The sequence below is a fragment of the Geotrypetes seraphini genome, chromosome 4, assembly GCF_902459505.1.
Source record: "Geotrypetes seraphini chromosome 4, aGeoSer1.1, whole genome shotgun sequence".
In the NCBI taxonomy this organism is placed as follows: Eukaryota; Metazoa; Chordata; class Amphibia; order Gymnophiona; family Dermophiidae; genus Geotrypetes; species Geotrypetes seraphini.
The window spans coordinates 284,289,665-284,314,107 of NC_047087.1; the positions used below are offsets into that span (position 1 = coordinate 284,289,665).

General features: G+C 37.0%; 1 protein-coding gene across 1 annotated transcript in view; it reads left to right on the plus strand.

Moving 5' to 3' along the window:
* The window catches only part of RRP12 (ribosomal RNA processing 12 homolog), a 222,333-nt gene that overhangs the window by 66,946 nt on the left and 130,944 nt on the right, over positions 1–24,443 (plus strand). The window contains exons 12-15 of the mRNA XM_033941439.1: positions 2,441–2,541; positions 2,967–3,081; positions 7,510–7,652; positions 20,161–20,282. Of these exons, the coding sequence (XP_033797330.1) occupies positions 2,441–2,541; positions 2,967–3,081; positions 7,510–7,652; positions 20,161–20,282 (481 nt within the window). The remainder of the gene's footprint in view (positions 1–2,440; positions 2,542–2,966; positions 3,082–7,509; positions 7,653–20,160; positions 20,283–24,443) is intronic.

A 24,443-nucleotide genomic window follows, 5' to 3' on the forward strand; every position in this document is an offset into this window, starting at 1 on the left:
TCTGATAATTACATAGTATAAATTTTTTTACAAATTAACTACCTAAGTACTTCAGAAATAAATGTGTTTTTAGGTGTTTTCTAAATTCCCCATAAATTTCAGTAGAAATGAGCAATTGATCTAGATCTTTGCCCCATGCTACTGCTTGATATGAAAGAAGATGCTGATGATATTTTTTAAGTTTGCATCCTTTAACAGGCAGAAAAGCAAAAATCAATTGTGAGTGTCTTTTATGTCTATTAGTTGTAAAAGAAAAAAGTTCATTTATATATTTAGGAGTCAGACCAAATAGAACCTTAAAACAAAAGCAACTGAATTTAAATTTCACACTCGCCTCCATTGGCAACCAATGCAACACCCGATAAAGATGGTGGCAGCCTTCCTAGTGGACGCCTTGTATGATTTGATATGGCTTTGGTCCAGTTGACGGGCATCATTATTGACTCTACACTTTCCTTTAATGATCACCTCAACTCTTTGGTAAAAAAATGTTTTTTTTAGTCTTCACATGTTGAAGAAAGTGAGATCCTGCTTCCGCCAACTTTTTGCTGTCCTTGTACAATCAATCATTCTTTCCAGACTGGACTATTGTAATTCCATCTATCTAAGTGTAACCAAGAAAAATCTTCAAAGACTTCAGCGGATCCAGAACACTGCGGCTAGGTTGATCTTCGCAAAAAGCAAATTCGATCATGTTTCCCTGCTTCTGTCAAAACTTCACTGGCTTCCGGTGATTTCTAGGATTCACTTTAAATGTACCTGCCTAATTTTCAAGATCCTACATGACATTCTTCCTCCCTTAATCCCACTATCCTGGAATTCTTTGAGACCTGACACTACCAGATCCGTCCACATACTCAAACTATCTTTCCCCTTGTTAAAAGACATCATGTATGCAGGTAAATTAGGGAAATCCCTTTTCTTCAAATTCACTGAGCTTTGGAATAACCTCCCTGCCCCGCTGCAGAACCTAGGCTCATTCCAATTATTCTGAAAGCATCTGAAAACCTGGTTTTTCTCCAAAACGTAAAGCTATGTATTTAAAATGTAAAGCTAGCTATCCTCTTCATATCCTCTAATTTCTTATGTCCTTCCCTCATTTATTGAATTATCTGTAAACCGTGCTGAGCTCTATCTTTATGGAGATGATGCAGTATACAAACTTGTTTAGTTTAGTTTATCATTGGGTGGGTGATACAGTTTCTAAGGGACATTTAGTAAGCACCCATTTAAGGGCTATCTGCTCTTTGGAGAGGAGCCTCAAAAATAGAGGACTAGTCCTAAGCATTTTCTAGGCTCCTGAGGAACTGTGTTATTTTTCATCCTGTTGTCTTGAGTGCTGAGGCCAGCCATTTCCAAGCACTCAGAAACCAAAGTATACAGCTCTCTCTGGGATGGTTTGTGAGAGTCTGTGTTAACTTCTCTTTATAAGTATATTTTTTAGTTTTGATTTTATGTAAACCGCTTAGTCTATTCAATAAGTGGTATATCAAGCCGTAATAAACTTGAAACTTTATGGATCTCTCTGAGGTAACGCTGGTGAGAGACTGTCTCCAGTGGTTTAACCAAGAATTGACTCAAATTATCATGAAACTGGACATTGTGTCATGGTGCTTTTATTGAAGTTATCAATGTGCTTGTGCTTTTTGACATACAGTGTTCCCCCTGCGACTTTGCGGTTTGCGAATCGTGGACTCGCTCATTGCACTGACACCTGATTGGTGTAGCCCGACTTTACTACAGGAAGAGGCGGTTGGAGAAGACCACAAGTGATTTTCTTTACCCGCCGGTGCTCCAGCTGCCCTCTCCTTCCTTTTGACAGGCGCATTTTTTTTAAATTCAGGGGGGTTCCTAGAACGGAACTCCTGCAAATTTCAGGGGAATACTGTATTTATAAATGATTTGGAAATGAGAATAAATGAGGTGATGAACTCTGCAGATGAGACAAAACTATTCAAAGTTGTTAAGTCTCATGCTGACTCATGAAATTGCAGGAAGGCCTTGGGAGGCCCAGGTTTGTCTGGGTACCAAATGTCACGCACAGGTGGTAGTTTTTCCCACACTGAGTCCAGCTTCCAGGTAGTGTACGTTCTCCAGTCTTCTGTTCTTATTCCTGTTGTATATGCTTTCTCCTTTTCCTATGGCACAGGGAAAGTTGAAAGTTGCTGTTTTGTGTCCTGGTATTTCAGATGGTGTTAGGAGAGGTTGCAAAAAAAATTAGAATTGGGAATTTTGGATTGTGTTGTTGCCCCTGGATCCATGGATTTGGTAAGAATTTCTGGAGTGTATCGTGTGAGCACCTTTGCTCAAAATCACCTGTTGGCAAAATGACAAAAACTCGTATATTTAGACTTATCGAGCAGGATTCAAGGAAAGGAAACGAACAAGTCAGTCAAAATGTCACCTTTTTTTCTATTTTCCTTTTTCTTTAAATTTGTAGACGCTCCTTATGGAATGTGTTGCGCCATATATTGCAGACATTGGCCTAGTGTCATCTCCTGCTACATCTGGCCCTGTATCCTCTCTCTGCAAAACGTTCAGGTAAGAAGCTCTTATGTGGTTGATTTGCTTATCTTAAATTACTGTCTAACTATATTCTATACATAATTCTTTCACTGTGCCACACTTTTGTGGTTGTGTGCTAGGGATTAAATACTGACAAGATTTTATTATGAGATATTTGCTTTTACGGCCAGTGTTTATGCTGTTTCCTGGTAGACAGTTATCAAATCCTTGTCTACTGGAAACAACAAAGTTTTTCACTTGGGATTGAACTGTGGTCAGAAAGATGAAAGAGAAATGCTTCATGTACTAATGTGTATCTGTTCTTTATCAAGTATACCCTGCGATCTAGGCTTTGCTATTTCTTCTTGGGGTGTATTTGCGGGTATCTTTTTAGTGGCAGATGCATATTTACCTTTCACATTCCTTTTGATCTGCTGATGCATTTTTGTTCTGTTGTATAGGATGGTGGAAGAAGGACTGAGCTACAGATTCCATGCCTCTTGGGCTTTTGTGCTTCAAATCTTGAGAAGTTTTTTTGATGTGGCTGGAAAGTGGGCCCATCCCATCATGAAGAAGGTAAAATTGCTGCCTTTAGGAAGATGTAGCGCAGTGGTATTTGAACTGTAGGTTGGGATCCCAAATTGGGTCCTGGAAAGATGGCGGCTGCTCCTCCCTCTGTACCTTCCCTGTGACTTTTGCCCAGAAATGAGATTTAATGAAGGTTTCCACTCTCTCCCTCATGGATTTTCTCTTAGGAAATCAAAGAAAGGACCAGGGTCTATGAGCACGTGCTGAAACTCAGGGTCCCATGCTAACTACTGTTCCTTATTGCCCACTAAACTAGTCCAGAACTCATGGATAATGCCCCTCAGTCAGTGCACAGAGTCAAAGATTTAAGAATAGTATGATCCGGGCTATAAAAGGACCCATGTAGCTCCAGCAGATGGTGATGGACATGCCATGCAGCACAGAGTTGAGCAGGTGAAGGCTCCTGGGCCCAGTTGTTCACCTAGTTGAGCAGGAATAATAGGAAGGATCTGGTTTCAGTCAGAGGGGGCTATACTGGGAATATTTGGAATTACATTACATTGGTGTCTTTTATTCCGCCAGTACCTTGCGGTTCTAGGCGGAGGAATCCAGGTCAATCTGCTCAGCATGGGGTTTTCCTTTATTTCCCCTTTTTATCCTTCTATTTCTTTCTTTAATTTTTGTTTCCTCTACAGGTTGAGGGAACAAAGTTACATCCAGTGTGCCTTTTTGCCTGATCCAGACTGCTGGACCTTGGAGTTTTTTTCTTATTGCTACTCCAAGGCTTGTTTTGCTAAGGGAGACACAGGGTCATGCAGAGCAGGGGATCAGAGGGGCTTCTAGGGCTGGAGGGCCTTCTCAGTCTAAATGGGCCTGCTTGGAGGATTGAGAAATGCAGTTGCTGTTGGCAGGGTTTTGGAGCTGATCCTTACCATTAGCACCTTAATAGATAGCAAGCCTGACTTGGGACCCACTTTCCCATTGCTGCAGTCAAGGTGTGCCGTATGCTTTCAGGCATCAGGATACAGGCCTGACTTGGACCCACTCTTCCATTGCTGCAGTCAGGGTGTGCCAAATTGTTTCAGGCACCAGGATGCAGTGATTTTTACATTTGTTTTGTAAAATCACTGCTCTTGATGGATCTGCTGGGAAATATATGCACGCCTGCATGTCCTTCTAGGTGCATAAGAACATAAAAGAATAGCCTTATTGGGTCAAACCAATGGTCCATCAAGCCCAGTAGCCCGTTCTCACGGTGGCCAATTCAGGTCACTAGTACCTGGCCAAAACCCAAGGAGTAGCAAAATTCCATGCTACCGATACAGGGTAAGCAGTGGCTTCCCCCACGTCTTTCTCAATAACAGACTATGGACTTTTCCTCCAGGAACTTGTCCAAACCTTTCTTAAAACCAGCTACGCTATCTGCTCTTACCACATCCTCTGGCAACGTCTTCCAGAACTTAACTATTCTCTGAGTGAAAAAAAAATTCCTCCTATTGGTTTTAAAAGTATTCCCTGTAACTTCATCAAGTGTTCCCTATTCTTTGTAATTTTTGACAGGATCTGCATTGAGCAGAGCCTTTTATAAAATACAAGGGGAACTGTGCATGTTCTGATACGGATGTCTCAATTCCTTTCTTGATGCCCTAAGTGAAATAGGCCTCTTAATTAGACCATGTCGGTTTTAGTTTTCCCATAGGCCTTTAACACAAGCCTCTACCTGATGTTGAAAATTTGAACTAAAAGTTGTGGCATTTTATCAATGGCTGCTAATCCATTCTACAGAGTTTAGCTGTGAAATAATTACAGCAGTCTTCTACAGTCCTTCCAATTATGTGTTAATTGTTGGATGGCAAATCCTGTTAATATCAATAAAAGCTTGTTATTATTAGCAGATAATTGACATTTAGCTCTCATAGTCATGCCAAATAAAATTGTGTCATATGACAATGCTACATGGTTCTCTAACAAACAATTTATTTGATCCCAAAAAGACTCCCAAAAAGCCTTAATGAATGGACAATAAAACAATAAATGATCTAAAGTTCCAGCTTCAAGATGACAATGCCAACGTCTATTAGACTTAGAGCAATCCAATTTTTGTAAACGAACAGGGGTCCAGAGTGCTCTATGCAACAGGAAAAACCATGTTTGCCTCATAGATGCAGACATTGTACACTTCATCCTCCAGGACCAAATACGTGGCCATTGAGACGCACTAATTTGATGCTTAATCTCAATGCTCCAAATTAAGTCCAGTTTTTGGTTTCTTATTTAAATAGCCAGATAATAATTTATACTGCTGTGCGGCCTGGTGACCCAGGAAGTCTGCCTGAAAGCATAAAAAATCCAAACTAAATTGAGTATTAAGAGATTTCCATTCAGGGAGCCCTGCCTGAATAGCCTGCTTCAGTTGCAACCACTTATAACACATAATTGGAAGGACTATAGAAGACTGAATTATTGTTTTTGGTGGTCTTCAGTTTGTCTATGTGTATAAAATGGAAAGAGCGTTGGCTGTTCAAAAAGGTTATTATAATAAATTTAAGGATGTGTGGGGACCATTATTAAATTATAGTAATGAATAAGTTACACTTTTCCCAATCTTAATACACATGTGGATTTGGGGGGGGGATTTCTTGTTTTTCCATTAAGAATATATAGATGATTGTCGTAAGATATTATTTTCATGTGGTATATATTAGTTGTATATGAATTTGGGAGGGGGGTGGGGGTTAAATCTTCTTGGTGTATGATATTGAAAATTTTTCAAGTGATGTTGTATTATATTTGGTTGATATTTACTGTACACTTGATGTAAGTTAAAAATGAATAAAGAAATTTTAAAAAAAGAAATAATTACAACAATTTTTAGAATCTATTGCATTTCTGTTAATTTGAATGGGAAATAACTGCTCATGCTAAAGTTGTGCTTGGTTTAAAAAAAAGTTTTAGCACGAGAGTTTTTTGTTGTTCTTTGGATATATTTTGAATACCTGATGAGCAGTCTCGTAATACATTTGTTTTGTTTAGTAGTCTTTAATGAAGGTTAAGGCAAATTGTGGAAGCAGTGGACTTGGGCTCAAGAGAGCCTGGAAGGGTATGTAGTTGATTGCCCCAAGCATTATGGGCATTGCATCTGTTGACAGAAAGGACTCTTTTTTTCTCCCCCCCCCCCCAGGGGTCTGTATTTGCATGGTGCAGTTAGTAAGGAATATAATAGGCTAGAGACACAAAATGGCTGGGATCTGCAGAAGTTCAACTCCTTGATTGGGATGTCAGAATGCTTAATCTTATTGCCGAATAAAATGGTGAAAGTGGGGCGAATCAGATTATTCTAATTTGATGTAATTCTGATTTTGAGTGGGAAAGTATTTTTGCCTGTCTAGTTATTGACACAATTTCAATCCTCTCCCCTCCATTTTTATTTAATGATTGGATTTCTGTTGAAGAATTGTTGGGTGGGGAGGAAAGGGTTATAATTTCTACTTTAATGGATTATATGTATAAGAATGTCAAGTGCTGTATATTTTATTAGTAAAGTAATGTTTTAATATTAATCACTTGTTTGTCAGTTTTAAAATGAATAAAGAATAATTAAAAAAAAAAAATCCTCTCCCAATGAGAATTTGACAGAAGACAGAATTTCTTGCTTTGTTTTGTTCTATATTTCACATTGTTCTTTGTAAACCATATTAAGTGAGGGGTGCTTTTTGAAGCATGAATGTAGAATAGTAAATACCATTTTTTGTGCTGGGAGACGTAATAAAATTGTAGGAAATCCTGTTACTGAGAGACATGATGGTGTGTATGCATGAATGCACATATTGATGTATGTTGGTTCATCTGCCTGTTTACATAATGCTCAGATGTCTACGTCTTCAACTACAAACAATTCAAAACACAGCCCTGAGACTTGTCTACTCATTGAGGAAACACAACCACATTACAGAGGCATACCTCAACTCACACTGGCTCTACTGTATACTATTCAAAACTATAAACGGATTTGGCCCAACCTGCCTGAACAACCGCCTCATCCAAACTACCTCAACCAGGCTTCGAAAAACTCGCACCCCATTCACACATCCTCCAATCAAGAAGTTAAACGGAAAAAAACTATATGATGGCCTCCTAGCCACTCAAGCAGCAAAACTAGACAACCAAATCCCCAATCTACTGATAACGACCCCAGACTACAAGATGTTCAGAAAATAAATACTCTTCAAGAAATCCCTGAAAAAGTCTTAACACAAGTACCTTCCTTCCTCCCTTCTTCCTGACCCCCCGAATCAACCTGATCTACCCTTTACTCAGAACAGAGATCTTCTTTTGTAACCCACCTTCTATAACTCTTTTGTAATCCGCCTTGAACCGCAAGGTAATGGCGGAATAGAAATCTCTAATGTAATGTAATGTAAGAGTGAAGTTTCATGGCATTGCCTCCACCTCACACGCATATTTTCCTTGTTTCAGTGTCTGCAGTCTCTCTCCAGTCTACGACACTCTCCTCATTTCCCATACACTGGTGAGCTGGATCTGGCGGTAGGAGCTGCCATTCAGAGCATGGGCCCTGAGATTGTCCTGCAAGCTGTGCCCCTAGAGATTGATGGAACAGAGTAAGTAGATCTTCGGATAAAGCTTGCAGTAGGCATGGAGAATGCTGGTTTGGCATTCTTGCATTCTGATTGACTTACACCTAACAATCATTACCCCTGAAGTAAGGATGAGTTCCACAGCCATTCTTAAATCAAAACGATTTATTTGTTTTACAATTTCTAGTTTGGATGTTTTGTCACCTTTTCTGAGACATTGACTTGAAAATATCATCTGTCTGACTATTACTAATAATGTGTTTCTATGTGTATTGTGCATTGTAGAAGTCTTTACACCCTTGTAAATTTGTCACATTCTGGTGTCCCAAAAAATGAGGATCAGAATGCATTGAAATTAAGTTTGTTTCACTGATGTAGCCAACAATCTACACCAGTGGTTTCTGTCCATTTGGGGGAGTCAGGATATCCACAGTGAATATGCATGAGAGAGAGATTTGTATTAGAGAATGACACGGGGAAAACATTTGTCCCCGCCCCGTCCCCGTGACCACTGTCTCCGCCCTGTCCCCGCAGTATCCGTACAAGCCTCAGTACTGCAATGTTTAGCTTATTCCTTACTTATAAATCAAAGTTCTGGCTGCTGAACTAGAGAAAGAGATGTTCAGCTGGCAGGGTTTTGTTTATAAATTTTTATCCACAGTTTTTTGTTTTTGTTTTCATCGGAGGATTGTTTTCACTGTGGATCATTGGGTCTCCCCATTTTTCTTTGTTCTAAATTTTTATCAACACAACTAATATCCTAAAGCAAATAAAATACATTTAAATTTATACTAAACAAATAAAATAAATATAAATTTTTTTTCTACCTTTGTTGTCTGGTTTCTGCTTTCCTCATCTTCACCTCATTCATTTCCTTCCATCCACTGTCTGCCTTCTCCGTCTCTTCCATATGCTCTGTTACTGTGCCTCTCCTTTCCATCTCTCCCTCTACCCCCACCCCAATTGATCTGCCACCCATCTTCTTCCCTCCACTCCCCTCATAGTCTGGAATCTCTCTCTTCCCCATTTCCCTTTAGCGTCTGTTCCTCCACACCCCACCTTCCCCAGTTCCCTTCAGCATCTGTTCCACCTTCCCCAGTTCCCTTCAGCGTCTACTCCTCTCTAGCCCACCTTCCCCAGCTCCCTTCAGCGTCTGTTCCTCTCTAGTCCACCTTCCCTAGTTCCCTTTAGCATCTGTTCCTCTGCACACTACCTTCCCCAGTTTCCTTCAGCGTCTGTTCCTCCCCACCCCACCTTCCCCAGTTCCCTTCAGCGTCTGTTCCTCTCTAGTCTACCTTCCCCACTTCCCTTCAGCGTCTGTTCCTCCCCACTCCACCTTCCCACTTCCCTTCAGCGTCTGTTCTTTCAACCCCACCTTTCCTCCCTTTCTCCCTCCCTGCTCCTTACCTTCGTGGCAGGCAATTTCTCTAAATGTGCTTCCTACCAGCAGCCGGAGTGTTTAAATCATGTGTGGCTGCAGGAAAGGTCGTCTCTGATGCAACTTCCGGTTGCGTCAGAGATGAACTTTACGGCAGCCACATGCGATTTCAACGATCTGGCTACTGGTAGGAAGCACATTTAGAGAAATTGCCTGCCGCGAAGGTAAGGAGCAGGGTGGGAGATGCTCTTGCGGTGGCGGCAATCAGGCGGCAGTGATCAGGCGGGAGGGAGGGAGTGCAATTGGTGACCGCGTGCATTCCCTTCCTTCACTGTGGAGACAAGGCCATTCACCGCTTCACAGGGTGGTGAATGGCCTTCTCCCCGTACCCGTGGTGACCAGTCCTTTTCTCTCCTCCATTTCGGCGGGTTACCCATGGGTAACGGCCGTGTCATTCTCTAATTTGTATACCAAGAAGGCAGTACATGCAAATCTAGTTCATGTATATTCATTGTGAGTATCCTGAAAATCTGACTGGTCAGGTGGTTGCTGAGGTCTGGATTGAAAACCACTTGTCTACACTTCACTGGGAAGAAAAATTTAGCAACATTTTTCAAAAAGTATTTAAGAACAAAAAAATTGAAAGTGTCTTCATACCCTTTCATAGCAAATCCAGATTAGCTATTTTCAGAAACTGCCCTAAAGCCCACAAATTTGTGTAGTTAAGAGGGCAGGAAGGTGCCTATTTTTAACCTGTGTTAGTTGAAACAATTTTATTAGCTGGAAGTACAAAACAGCATGGTACAAAAAAGACACCCAACGTAGGATAACCAAAGAACTGTTCTTCCCAATTATATAAACACATGGAGGCAAATTTTCAAAGCACTTAGACTTACAAAATTCCCAAGTAACCTATGGAACTTTGAAAGTCTAAGTGCTTTGAAAATGAGCCCCATAACCCCCAAAGATCAACCCAACCCTGAAAATCCTTTTATTATTTTTAACAAAGGAGAATAGGGTAATTAAAAGTCCCCACTACTATCTATCTAATACAGAAGCATCCCACTTCCCACACACAGTTCCAGAGAAACCCCAGGACTCAGCAACTGCTAAACCCTAAGAGATTTTAACAGACAGAGGGTCTGTACTCTTATAAACCCTGTCAAAGAGCTCAAGGGCTGCCCTAGTATAAGTTCACCACAATACCTCCCCACCCACCCTCCCACCCCACCCTACTAAGAGAAGAGAATAGAGAAACCACATCCATGACAAGAAGCAGACTACCTAAACAATCAAAGACACCATTCCAAGGAGGAAATTCCAAACCCAAACATCCCTCATTCATTTAGCTTGTGTTATAAAGTGATACAGACATAAATGTCAGCATGCAAAGTACTTTAATATTTTATATACTGAACATGTGTATCATGAGTCTGCTCGAACTCTGCCCCAGAACTGGCCTACATGCAGGAAGTGTAAAATTATGCACTTTCCTGGTGCTGCATGAATTTTAAGTGAGTAACCTGTGAGGTGATTTTATGCAAGTAAAATGGCTTATTTTAAAAACAAGATTTTATAAGGCTAGAGTATTTTTAAAACTACTTCTATAAATTCTTTTTTAAAATGGTGAAAGATTGTGATGATTGACAAGAGTCTTGTGAGACTAGAATAGTCTTCTCTGTTACCATCAAAAAAGGAGCACTCTTATCTTAGTGGCAACCCTTACCCTCAGGGTGAATCCCTTGGTGGCTGAGAGGGTTCTACCAAGCACTGCAAAAGCATTGCCAACACCTGTTCACATGCTGCTATACCAACAACCTCCTATCTTTAAACTGAATTCATGCATGCCTCTGGGCTGCTACGTTTCTCCACAAAATATATTCCCTGATTGTTTGTAGGACATTACAGTCTCCCTTCCTTTCAGTCCCCAGAAATGATGTCTGCAGATTAGTCACAAAAAGTACTGGGATCACCCAGTGACTCACCTCTATGACTCGCTAATTAGCCAAAGAGCTATCAAGATAACTAGGAATACATTGAATTGGAACATGTCATTTTGCAAATATAAGCAAGGTAAATACTATAAGGTTTTGCTGTTGGTGACGGGAGAAATTTTGAAGCAGCCTGTCCACAGGATTCAGTTGTAGATCTTTTTGCTGCACCTCACAGCCAAGACTGATATTTATGGCAAATCTGTCAATAAACTCTAGAACCAGTCATAACCAGTGTTCCCTCTAAGCGGGCGGGTGTTGTGAGCAAACTTTTTTCACTGTGAGCTAAAAATATCGGGCGCCAGCAAGTTATGAGCCAAATAAATATGTTGTCAAAGTTGCTGATACATGAGGACGAGGTATTCAAAGGAATTTTAGGCCTACACGCTAAATTAAATAACGTTAAATAATATTTTTAAGAACACAGAAATTGTAGGGATGAAATGATATCTTAATAAATGTTTTACAACAAATGTAGTTATGTCTGTTACATCCATATGTGTAAACTGTAAATTAAAAACAGTCCAGAAGACAATACGTTTGATGCTTTCAATTTCTAGACCAGTGTTTTTCAACCTTTTTTGGGCAAAGGCACACTTGTTTCATGAAAAAAATCACGAGGCACACCACCATTAGAAAATGTTAAAAAATTTAACTCTCTGCCTATATTGACTATATATAAAGTAATTCTCTTAAATTTTTATTTATAAGTTTTTCATTCTTACATTATTTGAGAAATATAATATACAATAAATTATTACATATCTTAAATATTATCATTAATAATACATCATGTTGAAAATATAATATGATATCACTTATACAATAATATGTATAATATAAATCCCATTCCCTTTTTTATATAATATATTTCATTAATTATTCAAAACCCACCCCATTCATGTATATTTTATTTATCCTTGTGCTAAGAACTTAATCATTAGAATAATTTGTCAATGGTTGCCAAATTTTATTAAAATTAAGAAGATTTCCCTGTTGTAAAGCTATTATTTTTTCCATTTTATAAATATGACAAACAGAATTCCACCAGAATGTGTAATTTAATTTGGTGTAATCTTTCCAATTTTGAGTAATTTGTTGTATGGCGACTCCTGTTAGTATCATTAATAGCTTATTATTATTTGCTGAGATCGGACTCATAGTTCTCATAGCAGTGCCAAATAATATGGTGTCATATGAGAGTCCTACATGATTTTCTAGTAATTTATTAATTTGGGGCCATATTGAATTCCAAAAAGCATTTACATAGGGACAGAAAAAGATTAAATGATCTAACGTCCCTATTTCTAATTTACAATGCCAGCATCTATTAGATCTAGTACTATCTATTTTTTGCAGGCGCGTTGGGGTCCAGAACACTCTATGTAATAAAAACAACCATGTTTGATTCATAGATGCTGACCTTGTAGATCTTAATCTCCAGGACCAAAATCTTGGCCATTGAGATTCAGAAATTTTCTGACCAATCTCAATACTCCAAATATCTCTAAGACCTGTTTTCTTTTTTTTATTTAAAAATCCATATATCATTTTGTACCATTTTGCGGCTTGGTGACCCAAAAAATCCGTCTGGAAACATAGAACCTGTAGGCTATATTGATTATTTAGATTTTTCCATTCAGGGAACCCTACCTGAATGGCCTGCTTCAATTGCATCCATTTAAAATATTGTGTTTTATTTAAACCAAATTTGTTTTGCAATTGTGAAAAACTAAGCAGTGAACCTTCTGATATGATATCATTCAATGTTCTTATTCCTGCATTTATCCATTGTTTCCATACGATTTTATATCCGCCAATTCTGATCCTGGAGTTTATCCATATTGATTGATTTAGAGATTTAGCAATAGGTTCTGGTGATAGATTACTGATATATCTCAATGTTTTCCAAGTGTCAAATAAAATTCTGTGGTCTTTGTATCTTTTAGGCATTGTTATAGTTATTAATTGTTCTGGATATAAAGGGAACAGGAGCCGCCATTCTAAATACAGCCAATCTGGTACATTTTCTAAAAGGTCTGGGAGGATCCAATACATACCCTGTCTTAAAATATAGGCTTGATGATACCTATAAAAATTTGGAAAATTTACCCCCCCTTCCATAATTGGTCTTTGTAATGATACTAAAGCGATTCTTGGTCTTTTCCCACACCAAACAAATTTTGTAAGAATATTATTAAGTTTTTTATAAAATGATCCCTGAAAAAATATTGGAATCATACTCATTTGGTAACAAACCACAGGCAATATCATCATTTTAATTGTTTGAATTCTTCCCCACCAAGAAAGATGTAATGGATTCCATTGCTCACACATTTCTGTTATTTTTTTTAATAAAAGTTTTTCATTCTCTTTGACTGTGTCTTCTATTGTATTTTTGATCATAATTCCTAAGTATTTTATACCATCCTCTTTCCAAATGAATGAATATGGGTCAAATAATCCTTTGGTACAATGAACATTTATTGGGAGAATTTCAGATTTATTCCAATTAATTTTATATCCAGAAAAAGTACCATATTTTTCTATTAAATTTAATATACATGGAATAGTAGTTTCCGGTTTTCTTAAATATAATAATATATCATCTGCATATGCAGATAATTTAAATTCAAAACTGGTAAATGATATTCCCTCTATCTCCTTAGTTTTGTTTATTGCAATTAATAAAGGTTCTAGGACAATATCAAAAAGTAAAGGAGACAGAGGGCATCCTTGTCTAACTCCCCTATGCAAGTTAAATCTATTTGATAAATTATTATTAATATATAATCTTGCTCCAGGAGAGCTATACAATGTCTGAATCATTTTAATAAAACCGGATCCTATACCAAACCATTGTAAAGCTTGGTATATAAAATTCCATTCCACTCTGTCAAAAGCTTTTTCTGCATCTAAAGATATTAAAAATGCTGGATCATTTATATTTTTTGCTAAATTTAATGAGTGGAATGCTAATCTAGTATTATTTGATGAGTGTCTTTTAGCAATAAATCCTGTTTGATGTACATCAATAATGAAAGGGAGAGCTTTTGCCAATCTTAATGCTAATACTTTAGCCATTAATTTATTATCCACATTCAATAATGAAATAGGCCTGTAATTTGATACCAGAGTAGGATCTTTGTTTGGTTTTGGTAAGACTATAATTATCGATTCTGCCATAGTACCAGAAATTTTTTCATTCTTTAATTGATATTGATATAGATTTAACAGATGTGGTAATATAATATTTTGGAAAAATTTATAAAATTCAACAGTATACCCATCTCCACCTGGAGCGGATCCAACTCTAAGAGACTTCAATGCTGTTTCTAATTCTTTTAAAGATATAGGTTCTTCTAAACTTCCTTTTATATGATCTGGAATATTTGGTCCAATATATGAATTTAAGAAAGTTAAACCGTCTTGTTCTTTATTTTTATAAGAATTAGAAGTATATAATTCTTTATAAAAATCAAGAAATTGTGTTATAATATCTTTTGTGTTGGTATGTGTATTACCTTGTATATCTTTAATTGCAATAATCTTAGATTTTCTTTTCTTTGCTTTTAGAAAGTTTGCTAATAATTTCCCCGCTTTATTTGAATTTCCATAAAATTGTACTTGTTTGTTGAAAATGTCTTTTCTCACAATTTGAGAAGAAATTTCATTGTATTTAACTTTTAATTTTAATAATTCTTGTAATGTATTATTTTCCCATTTCTCAATTAATTTATTTTCTAATAATTTAATTTGCTTTCCTATCTCAAAAAATTGTTTTTTTTTTTGTTTGTTAATAAATGTTGAATATGAAATAATATTTCCTCTCATAGTTGCTTTAAAAGCATCCCATAAGATTTCAGCATTAATATCATCTGTTTCATTAAATTGAAAGAATTCTTGCATTTTTATTTTGAAATCTTCAAGAAATTTTGAATCCGCTAATAAATCATTATTAAATCTCCAAATTAAATCTAAGTTTTCAGCATCATAATTTTGAAGATTAATCCACACACCAGCATGATCTGAAATTATAATGGGATCAATTACTGCTTTTAAGATGCGCTGCGCTATATTATTAGAAACAAATATATAGTCAATTCGTGAAAAAGATTTATGGACCTGAGAACAAAAAGAAAATTCCTGATCATTAAAATGAAGAATTCGCCATATATCTACTAAATCACAAGATAGAATCAAATTATCTAAGCCTAATGATTTTATAACTTTACTTGGTTTTTTATCCAATATCGGATCCATTACAGCATTGAAATCCCCTGCTACTATTAAATTAGATGTAGCCAGTGGTAAAAGCAACTGTTGAATTTGTTTAAAAAACTCCATTTGATTCGTATTAGGAGCATATAAATTGAATAAATTCAGGGTAGTATTTCCCAGAACCATTTCGACATGTACCCATCTTCCTAAGGGATCATAATTAATTAATTTAAAATCTGCATTACATTTTTTATTTATTAAAACAGCCACTCCAGCCTTTTTCTTTAAAGCCGGTGCAAATAAACATTTAGAAATAAAACCTCCAGATAATTTTTTTGATTCAATTTCCGATAGATGAGTTTCTTGAATAAAGTAAATGTCCGCATTTTGATTTTTAAGGAACGATAACAATTTCTTCTTCTTAATAGGATGATTTAAACCATTGACATTCAGTGAATACATTTTTAGATCCATCTAATTAATAATTATATTTATCCAATTTTTATCCAGTATTCTATGATTATTTACATGATTAGTTCCCAGCACATTCATTAAGAATTTATCCCCTATCCCACCCATTATTTTCCCTCCCTTCCCACCCTTTATCTTATTCTGATTTGGAACACGCATTGGTCATGCAAAACCTACAACTCCATCTCCAGGCAACTAATAATTCATTATAATATTTAAAAACATATTTTTGAATTCAATACATTCTTTATACTTCTACCCTTATATTCTTAAAAATTATATTCATTTAATCTATAAAATTTTATAAATTTACTGAAATTTATATATATTTGAATCATAAATTATATTCAATATGCATACATGTAATATAATATTCTTAATAGATAAACATATTTTAAATGTAGCTCTTATTCTCTATATATATATCTATATATCTTCATATAAATTAAGTAAATCCATTTTTAATATAAATATATAATATTAATCTTAATAATAATGCATTTCAATCATTTTCATAAATCATCTTCATATTAAATTAGTTTGAATGAATATTGATTAAAATATACATTTTATGTCAATACATAAGTTTTATAATAAATTCATATTTTATTAAATATCTATCATTCATTTACTTATTTTCTTATTTATCATAATAAGTTATTATGACTGAAAAATCAAATAAAATTAAATTAAATATTTATTAGACATCTATTTTTTTTAATTATTTCTGTAAATACTCAACTACTTTTCTTGTATATATTTCATAAAATTATAATTTCTTTATACATAGTTAAAATATTGATTTTGTAATAAATTAATATATTTCATTAGTAAATCTTATTCTCAATATATCAATTACAAATTTTTTTCAATATTTAATGATAATTTCTTTGTAACTCATTTCATTATTACTTAATCTTAATAATTTAATATGGTATATAATTGAATGTATTATCAAATTTGATTAAAACTTGTATTTTATATATAATTTTTTATTTATATTTTGATATTAAAATTTTTTTTATATATATATTTTTTTTTTTTTTTTTAATATAATAATAATTAGTGATATTAATAATTGTGGATGCTGAATTTTAAATACTATTATATTATTGCATCCATTATTCCAATATATACTATTTCCAGTTAATAACATTTCTTATGTCCTAAAAAATTTTTTTTTTTTTTTTAATAATCTTCTTTATATTCATTTTTTTCCATCTTCATTCTTCTTTCTTCTTTTTTCTTTCTTCTTTCTTCAGCTGAATTGTTCTGTTTTTTATATAAATTTAGGATCTTTTTGTGTCAGAAATTCTTTCAGTTTTGCCGGGTCTTGAAAATATATGGATTTATTTCCACTGGATATTCTCATAGTGGATGGATAATATAGACCATATATGTATCCTTTTTCCTTCAGCTGCTGTCTGTATGTGAGGAATTGTTTTCTTATGTTGGCAGTATATTTCGCAAAATCCGGTACTAAAATCAGTTTTGATCCTTTATAATTCAAGTTTTTATTTGCTTTTGCCATTTTTAATATTTCTTGAGCTTGTTGATACCGTAGCACCTTGAATATCAAAGGTCTTGGAGCAGGCTGGTTTACAGGCTTTCTTGTGGGAATTCTGTGGGCTCTTTCAATTTCTAACGGCCATTTTGAATTAAGCTGAAGCAGTTTAGGTAACAGATTTTCCAGGAATTGTACTGGATCTTCTCCTTCAATATTTTCAGCCAGCCCCAAAATTCTGATGTTCTTCCTTTTTCCTCGGTTTTCCATGTCCACCATTTGATTTTTTAAAGCTGTTATTTCTTTTTTATCATTTTCATATTCCTGTGTGAAAGATTCAAACCTCTCCACTTTTTCTTCCAGCACTGTCATTCTCAGTCTCTCAGTTTGGATTTCTAGTTTCATGTTAAGAAGCTCTTCTTTTACTTCAGATATTTTATTTGAGTTTTCAGTTAGCATTAGTTTTATTTTATACAGTTCAGTCATTATATCAGCCTTTTCAGTGAGTTCTTCAGTCTCCATCGGGAACGGCACACTCGATGGTGACAGGGGAGTAACTTTTGTTCTTTTTGCTGAGATACCTGATGTCGAAGGTTTCTCAGCTTTCCCCTGCTTCATATTCGCCATTTCCGATATTGTTTTTAGCGTTTTTAATCGCGATTTGAAAAAAGTAAAAGTATTAAATTTGTTCCGTTTGTTGCCTGGATACGGGAGCGCTGCAGTTAGGCTGCCATATCGTGCGCGCTCCAAGCCACGCCCCCCTAAAGTAATTCTCTTGAATAGGAATCAAATAAACACAAAGAAAGTATTTTATAATTACTTTATTATGAAATAAAAATTATAAAATACTTTATTCAGTGCGAAACCTATATATAATATAAAATATATAAAATATAGACAGCAGATATAAATTCAGAACTGTGCATAGTAAGTGAAGGGAAGTTTTCATCTCTGGGAATTTACCCAGTTAACTATTAAGTTATTTGGGCAAATTCCTTTGAAAACTGTGGTAATACTGCCTCCACTTTGCTAAATTTAAAATAAAATCATTTTTCCTACCTTGTCTGGTGATTTCTGGTTGCACTTTCTTCTTCTGACTGTGCATCCAATCTTTCTTCCCTTCTATCAGCCTGTATGCTTTCTCTCCTCCACACCTCATTCCCTCCCCCAACTTTTTCTTCCTCTCTCCCTGACCTTTCTTTCTTTTTTTCTGTTTCTCTTCTTTCCTTCTGTTTCCCTGCCTGCCCCCTTTCTTTCTTTCTCCCAGCCTCCTGTCCAGCAGTAACTCTCTTCCCTTCCTCCACTCCCAGCAGCATCTCTCCGTCTCCCTCTCCAGTAGCAGCTGTCCCTTTTTTTTCCTTGCCCAGCAGCTTCCCAGATTCCTTTCCCTCCTCCCCTCCCAGAAGCATCTCTCCTTCTCCCTTTCCAGTAGCAGCTGTCCCTTTTTTCCCCTGCCCAGCAGCTTCCCAGACTGATAGTGGTTTTCTCCCCTCCCAGCAGCTCTTCTTACTTCCCAGCGCAGCGATTCACGAAGGCAGCCTCGGGTCCTTTGTTGTGTCGCGCCGCCTCTGAGGAAAGAGGAAGTTGCATCATCAGAGGCAGCCGCGACTCAGCAAAAGCCCCGAGGCTGCCTTCGTGAATCGCTGCGCTGGGAAGTAAAGGAGAGCTGCAGAGAGGGGAGAAAGCCACTGTCGGAGGCTCCCCAAGATCTCTCCGGCCCAGCGCACGCTTCCGATGCTGATCTTGCAGAAGTTCAAATGAGTCAATCTTGCCGGTCCTGCGCTGTGACGAGAAACTTGTACGCTGCGACCTAATATTTTGTGCGCCAGCGCACGCCAGCGCAGCTTAGCGGGAACACTGAACCTAGAACACCGGTTGCCTGAACAATAACATTAACAAATTCACAGAAATTTTAGAATATAACTTTTTGGGAAGAAGGGCAGAAAATGCTTCCATTTTTGAGTCCCTGTAGCAAACTTACCCTTCCAGGCCTGGGTGAGACGAAGGTTTGCCTTTAGTCTGCTGGGATATTGCTTGCCAGGCAGTTCAGGAGTCTTCAAGTAGTACTTGTTGGGAAAGAGAAGGATTCCATTTCACCTCAGGTATATTGATGAGTGATGTGACTGCATAATATCCTCCACTGTATTGTGTGGCATTCACAGTAAGTGACTGATACCACTTAAGGTGAAATTGCATTATCACAGTAATTGCATCCTGAAACTTATAAGCATGTAGTTAATATACACACACATTAAAAAATGTTCTGTGTTTTACTGACTTGTTATAAAAATAAGCTAGTAATAGTATTCTGTATTACACCTGAAGACTGGAATCTCTGTACAGATAGAAATGTGACATTTTAGGTAATGCTGTGTTGTAAGTGTTTGTTTTCATGTTTGGTTAGTGGAAGATATGTGACGTGAACTTTTAAAACAGGATGGGAGCGTGTTTATTTTTTCTGTGCTTTGAGATCTGAAAGTGATTTTAATTAAGCGATTAATCAAATATAAATAAAACTTGAAACTTGATTAATCTGGCAAATGTTCTGGACTCTTTTTATTTTTTTAATTCTTTGTTGATTTTCCAAACTTCAATAGTGCAATACATAAAACGTAACATATAATAATACAATAAAAGCACACTCATCTTACACGTATTCATAACCAACCATTTTCTCCCCACCCAATGACTTCAATAAAACACAAAAACACAGATTATCAGAAAAACCTTACACTAATCCAATTAATGATATTCTCCCATCCACCCCCCCACCCCAAGTGCAAATACCCAAAGAACAAAATTAAGACAGAAATAATCCCCCTTCCCTGGATGTGCATGAAAACAAACAAAAACATGTTCTGAGTCAGACAGATGCAGGTTTGATTTTCTGTAGTTGGACTTGCCAGAAACATAGAAAGTGTTTCTTTTCTTTTTCTGTTTGACTTCTCTTCTTGTGATTTTTTTCAGGGAGAACTGTGAATTTCCTCAGAGCTGGTTGATCCCGGTGATTAGAGACCATGTTAAAAACACAGAGCTTGGCTTCTTTGCCAGATATTTCCTGCCTCTGGCAGCCACCTTGAAGAACAAAGGTAATTAATACCAACTCCTATAGTTAAGAGGCAGAAGGTAGCTTCCCATGCACATGTTCCTGGGTAGTTTGAGTTTCAATTTGAGTTTTTATTTTTGTATAGTGCAGTTATGAGTCACTCATTGTTGTAATTAAAATATAGGAAATTGGGAATACATCCCGTTGATGTTTTTATTTGTTAGAACAACATTACAAAACAATACTGTAAATGAAACCATCAAACTCATACAACAGTTGTGCAAGAGGGAAGCATTCTGGGTTGGCTTCGGTGGAGGGGGGCATGCAGCTGGATGGCAGGAAGGAAGCCTATTTTATAAATGAGATCCCTGGTGGCAGTGAACGACAGTGGCTCCTCATTGGGTACGAGGGTGGGAGACTCTTGGACCCGCGATTGGGGGGGTGGCTGCTTACCGGGAGGGATGGAAAGAGAGGAAGCTCGTGGCAGATCCTCTATTGTCTGGACAAGGCCATTCACTGCCCCATGGGGCAGTGAATGGCCTTGTCCCCGTATCTGTGGCAACCAGTTAATTTCCCCCTCCGCTCCCCCTATTTCTGCGGGTTAGCCACGGGTAACAGTCACTGTGTCATTCTCTACCTGAAATGACAGCTGATCAGCAGGAGGCAGTGCTCAAAACAGGCTGCTCGCAGTCAGATCCAGCAGAGCCTTTCCTCTGATGTGTGACACCATGAACCAAGGTAGACAAAAATTAATTCAGTTGTTTAGCAAGATTAGCTGCTAACAATTTAGCATCTTAATTAAGCAGTGGTATAGGCCTGTAAGAGCCAACCTGAAACCAATAATGTCTGGTTGAGTCCTGATGGCCACAAGTATAAGAGCCAACCTGAATTGGGTCTTTACCTGGTTTGGGGAGTAGGACCACATGTGCCAGGTTTTGATTATCCAACCCTTTTTGTGCTCCCAAGTGATTATAAGCCTTGCAGAGGGGTTCAGGTATCAAATCTGCTAAGATTTTATAATAATCAGGGCCATAACCATCTGGTCCTGGGGCTTTGGATAATTTCAAATTCTTAATTCCCCATCTCGCCTCCTCCCATGCTATAGGTGCATTGGAGTGCTGCAATTGATTGACCTGTAAACTGGGGAGATTTATGTGGCTATCTAATGGCCTTTCATCATAAATATCCCTATAACATTTTTCAAACTGAATCATGATTTGAGAGACTGAGGTGTAAACCTGGCACTTTGTATTTTTGATAAATTTTATTTATTGATTTTTCATTCTTACAACAATTGAATTATACATATTATAATTAATTATTACAGGACATTTGTAACTACAATCAATACATCATGTCATAAGTAATAAATCCCTCCCCTTTTTTCATTTCCTATTTCCAAAAAATATACAATTCCCAACCCATCCCTATATACCTACTACCAATGTGCTATGAAATCTGATCATTAGAATAATTAGTCAATGGTTCCCAAATTTTCTTGAAATTATGAAGATTCCCTTGTTGTAACGCTAACACTTTTTCCATTTTGTATTTTTGATAGATAAGACCATGCAAGTCTGCCCAGTACTGGCCTTTGTTCTTCAATATATACCCATTATTTTCTGATTAGAGATCCTCCTTGTTCATCCCATGCTTTTTTGAATTGTCACCGTTTTCCTCTCCATCATCTCTCTCAGGAGCACATTCCAGGCATCAACCACCCTCTCTGTAAAGAAGAATTTCTTAACATTACTCTTGAGTCTACCACCCCTCAACCTCAAATTATGCCCTCTTGGTTTTACCATTTTCCTTTCTCTGGAAAATATTTTGTTCTACATTTTAAACCTTTCAAGTATTTGAATGACTATCGTATCTCCCATGTCCCTCCTTTCCTGTAGGGTATACATATTTGGGGCTTCCAATCTCTCCTCGTATGACTTGCTGCAAACCTCCTACCATGTTTGTCGCCTTTCCCTGGACCACTTCAAGTCTTCTAATACCCTTAGCCAGAAATGGTCTCCAAAATTTAACACAATACTCCAAGTGGGACCTTGCCAATGACCTCTGCACATGGGCATCAACGCCTTCTTTCTTCTACTGGTTATGCCTCCTTCTATACAGCCTAGCATCCTTCTGGCAACAGCCACCGCCTTGTCACACTGTTTCTCTACCTTCCATGCATATTAGCTTCTCACCTTGGCACTTACAGCTCCTTCTGATTTGTAATCACTTTCTAAGCACTTCCTTGCATTGAATTTTAGTTTCCAGATATTAGATCATTCCTCTAACTTTTACAGATTCTTTTTCATGTTTTCCACTCCCTCCTTCTAAGTTTATTAAAAGTTTGATATTACACTTATCAAATTTCTAAGTGGATTACAAGTAAGTTTAAATTAAAAAGTAAAATCTGGGGGACACGAACGATATGACAAACTAACATACTGGTACACTAGGGTAGAGGGGTAGAACTACATAGCCTATAGAAAACAGAGACGTTAAAGGGAAGAACATAATGGGACCCTTCTGTAAGTGCTGATCATGAGAGAAGGAAAGTAAGTGTGAGTATGCTAAATTAAAGCTCGAACGCACCTTTAAATAAAAATGTTTTAAATCGTTCCAAAGATGATGATTCTTGTAGATCTGCAGGCATAGCATTCCAGAGCGTGGGAGCTGTAACGGAAAAGATTGATGATCGATGTATGCTAAACTGGTGTATTGATGGGATATGTAACAGATGTTGGGCATTAGATCTTAGGGTTCTAGCCTGGGTATAGGGGATAAAAAGTGTTTAAGAATTCCAGAAGATTTGTGTTGTGTGTTTTAAATGTTAGAAGTAGAATTTTATATGTAATTCTGTGTGTTACTGGTAGCCAATGAGCTTTTATTAAAAGTGGGGTGACGTGATCAAATTTTTTTGCATTCTCAATGATCTTTATAGCAGTGTTCTGAATAATTTGTAAGTGTCTTAACTCCTTTTGCATGATTCCTTTGTAAAGTGCATTACTGTCATCAAGACTGGATATAACAAGGGAATGAATGAGGATATTCGATGCAGAAAAATCTAAAACCTTAGAGTGTGACCGTATGATTCGTCTTGTCTTTGGACAATGGAGTTGATTTGTTTATGATATGTTAATTTATTATCTAATATGACCCCCAGGAGTTTTATCGATGTTACAAATCTTGGTATTATCCGCAAAAAGGCAAACCTTTCCTTCTAACCCTTTGGCAATGTCACTTACAAACATATTGAACAGGATCGGCCCCAGCACTGATCCTTGAGGGACTCCACTATTCACCTTTCCTTCCTCTGAGCGAATTCCATTAACCACCACCTTCTGGTGTCTCTGTCAACTGGTTTCTAATCCAGTTCACCACTTTGGGTCCTAACTTCAGCCTGTCAAGTTTGTTCAAGAGCCTCCTATGAGGAACCGTGTCAAAGGCTTTGCTGAAATCTAAGTAAATTATATCTAGCGCCCAGAATATGGAACTCCTTACCATTATTTATTAAGGAAGAAAAATCACTAAGTAAATTTAAAGGACTGTTAAAATGCTGGTTGTACAAGGATGCTTTTGAGACCTAATCATCAGAGTCTCTGCATAAACTCACAAGTCCTCTATTTTAGGCTCTGAGAAATTTAATTTTTAAAAAAAGTTCTGGGGGGCGTGGCTTAGCGCGCACACAAAATGGACGTGTGATCGCGGCGCTCCTCTCAACCTGGCAACGGTCGGCAAAAAAAAGTTTTCCCCTTTAAGCCGATTTCGGTGTAAAACAGCGAAAAGAAGAGCGGGAGCATGGCAAGCACCCGACAAAACAAAAATGAAACTGGTGGGCCGGCGAAAAGGCAGAAGCAGGATCAAATTACCCCGAGTAAGGTTCCGCTTCCTGCTGAAGAGTCGGATGTGCTGAGCAAAGCCGAAGTTATGGAGGAACTGAGACAAATTAAACAAATGCTTAAAGAGACTGTGAGTAATATGGCTGAAATGAAGGAAGAAATACTAATTATCCACAGACAAATGGAAATAAATAATAAAAGAACAACTGACTTAGAAGCTAAAATGGAGGTTTTAGAATGTGAAGGAAACAGATGTAAAAATGACAGTTTGGAACTGATTCAATTGAAAAATCAGCTGGAAGATTATGAAAACCGAGGAAGAAGAAAGAATATAAAACTTTTTGGAATGCAGGAAAATTTGGAAGGGA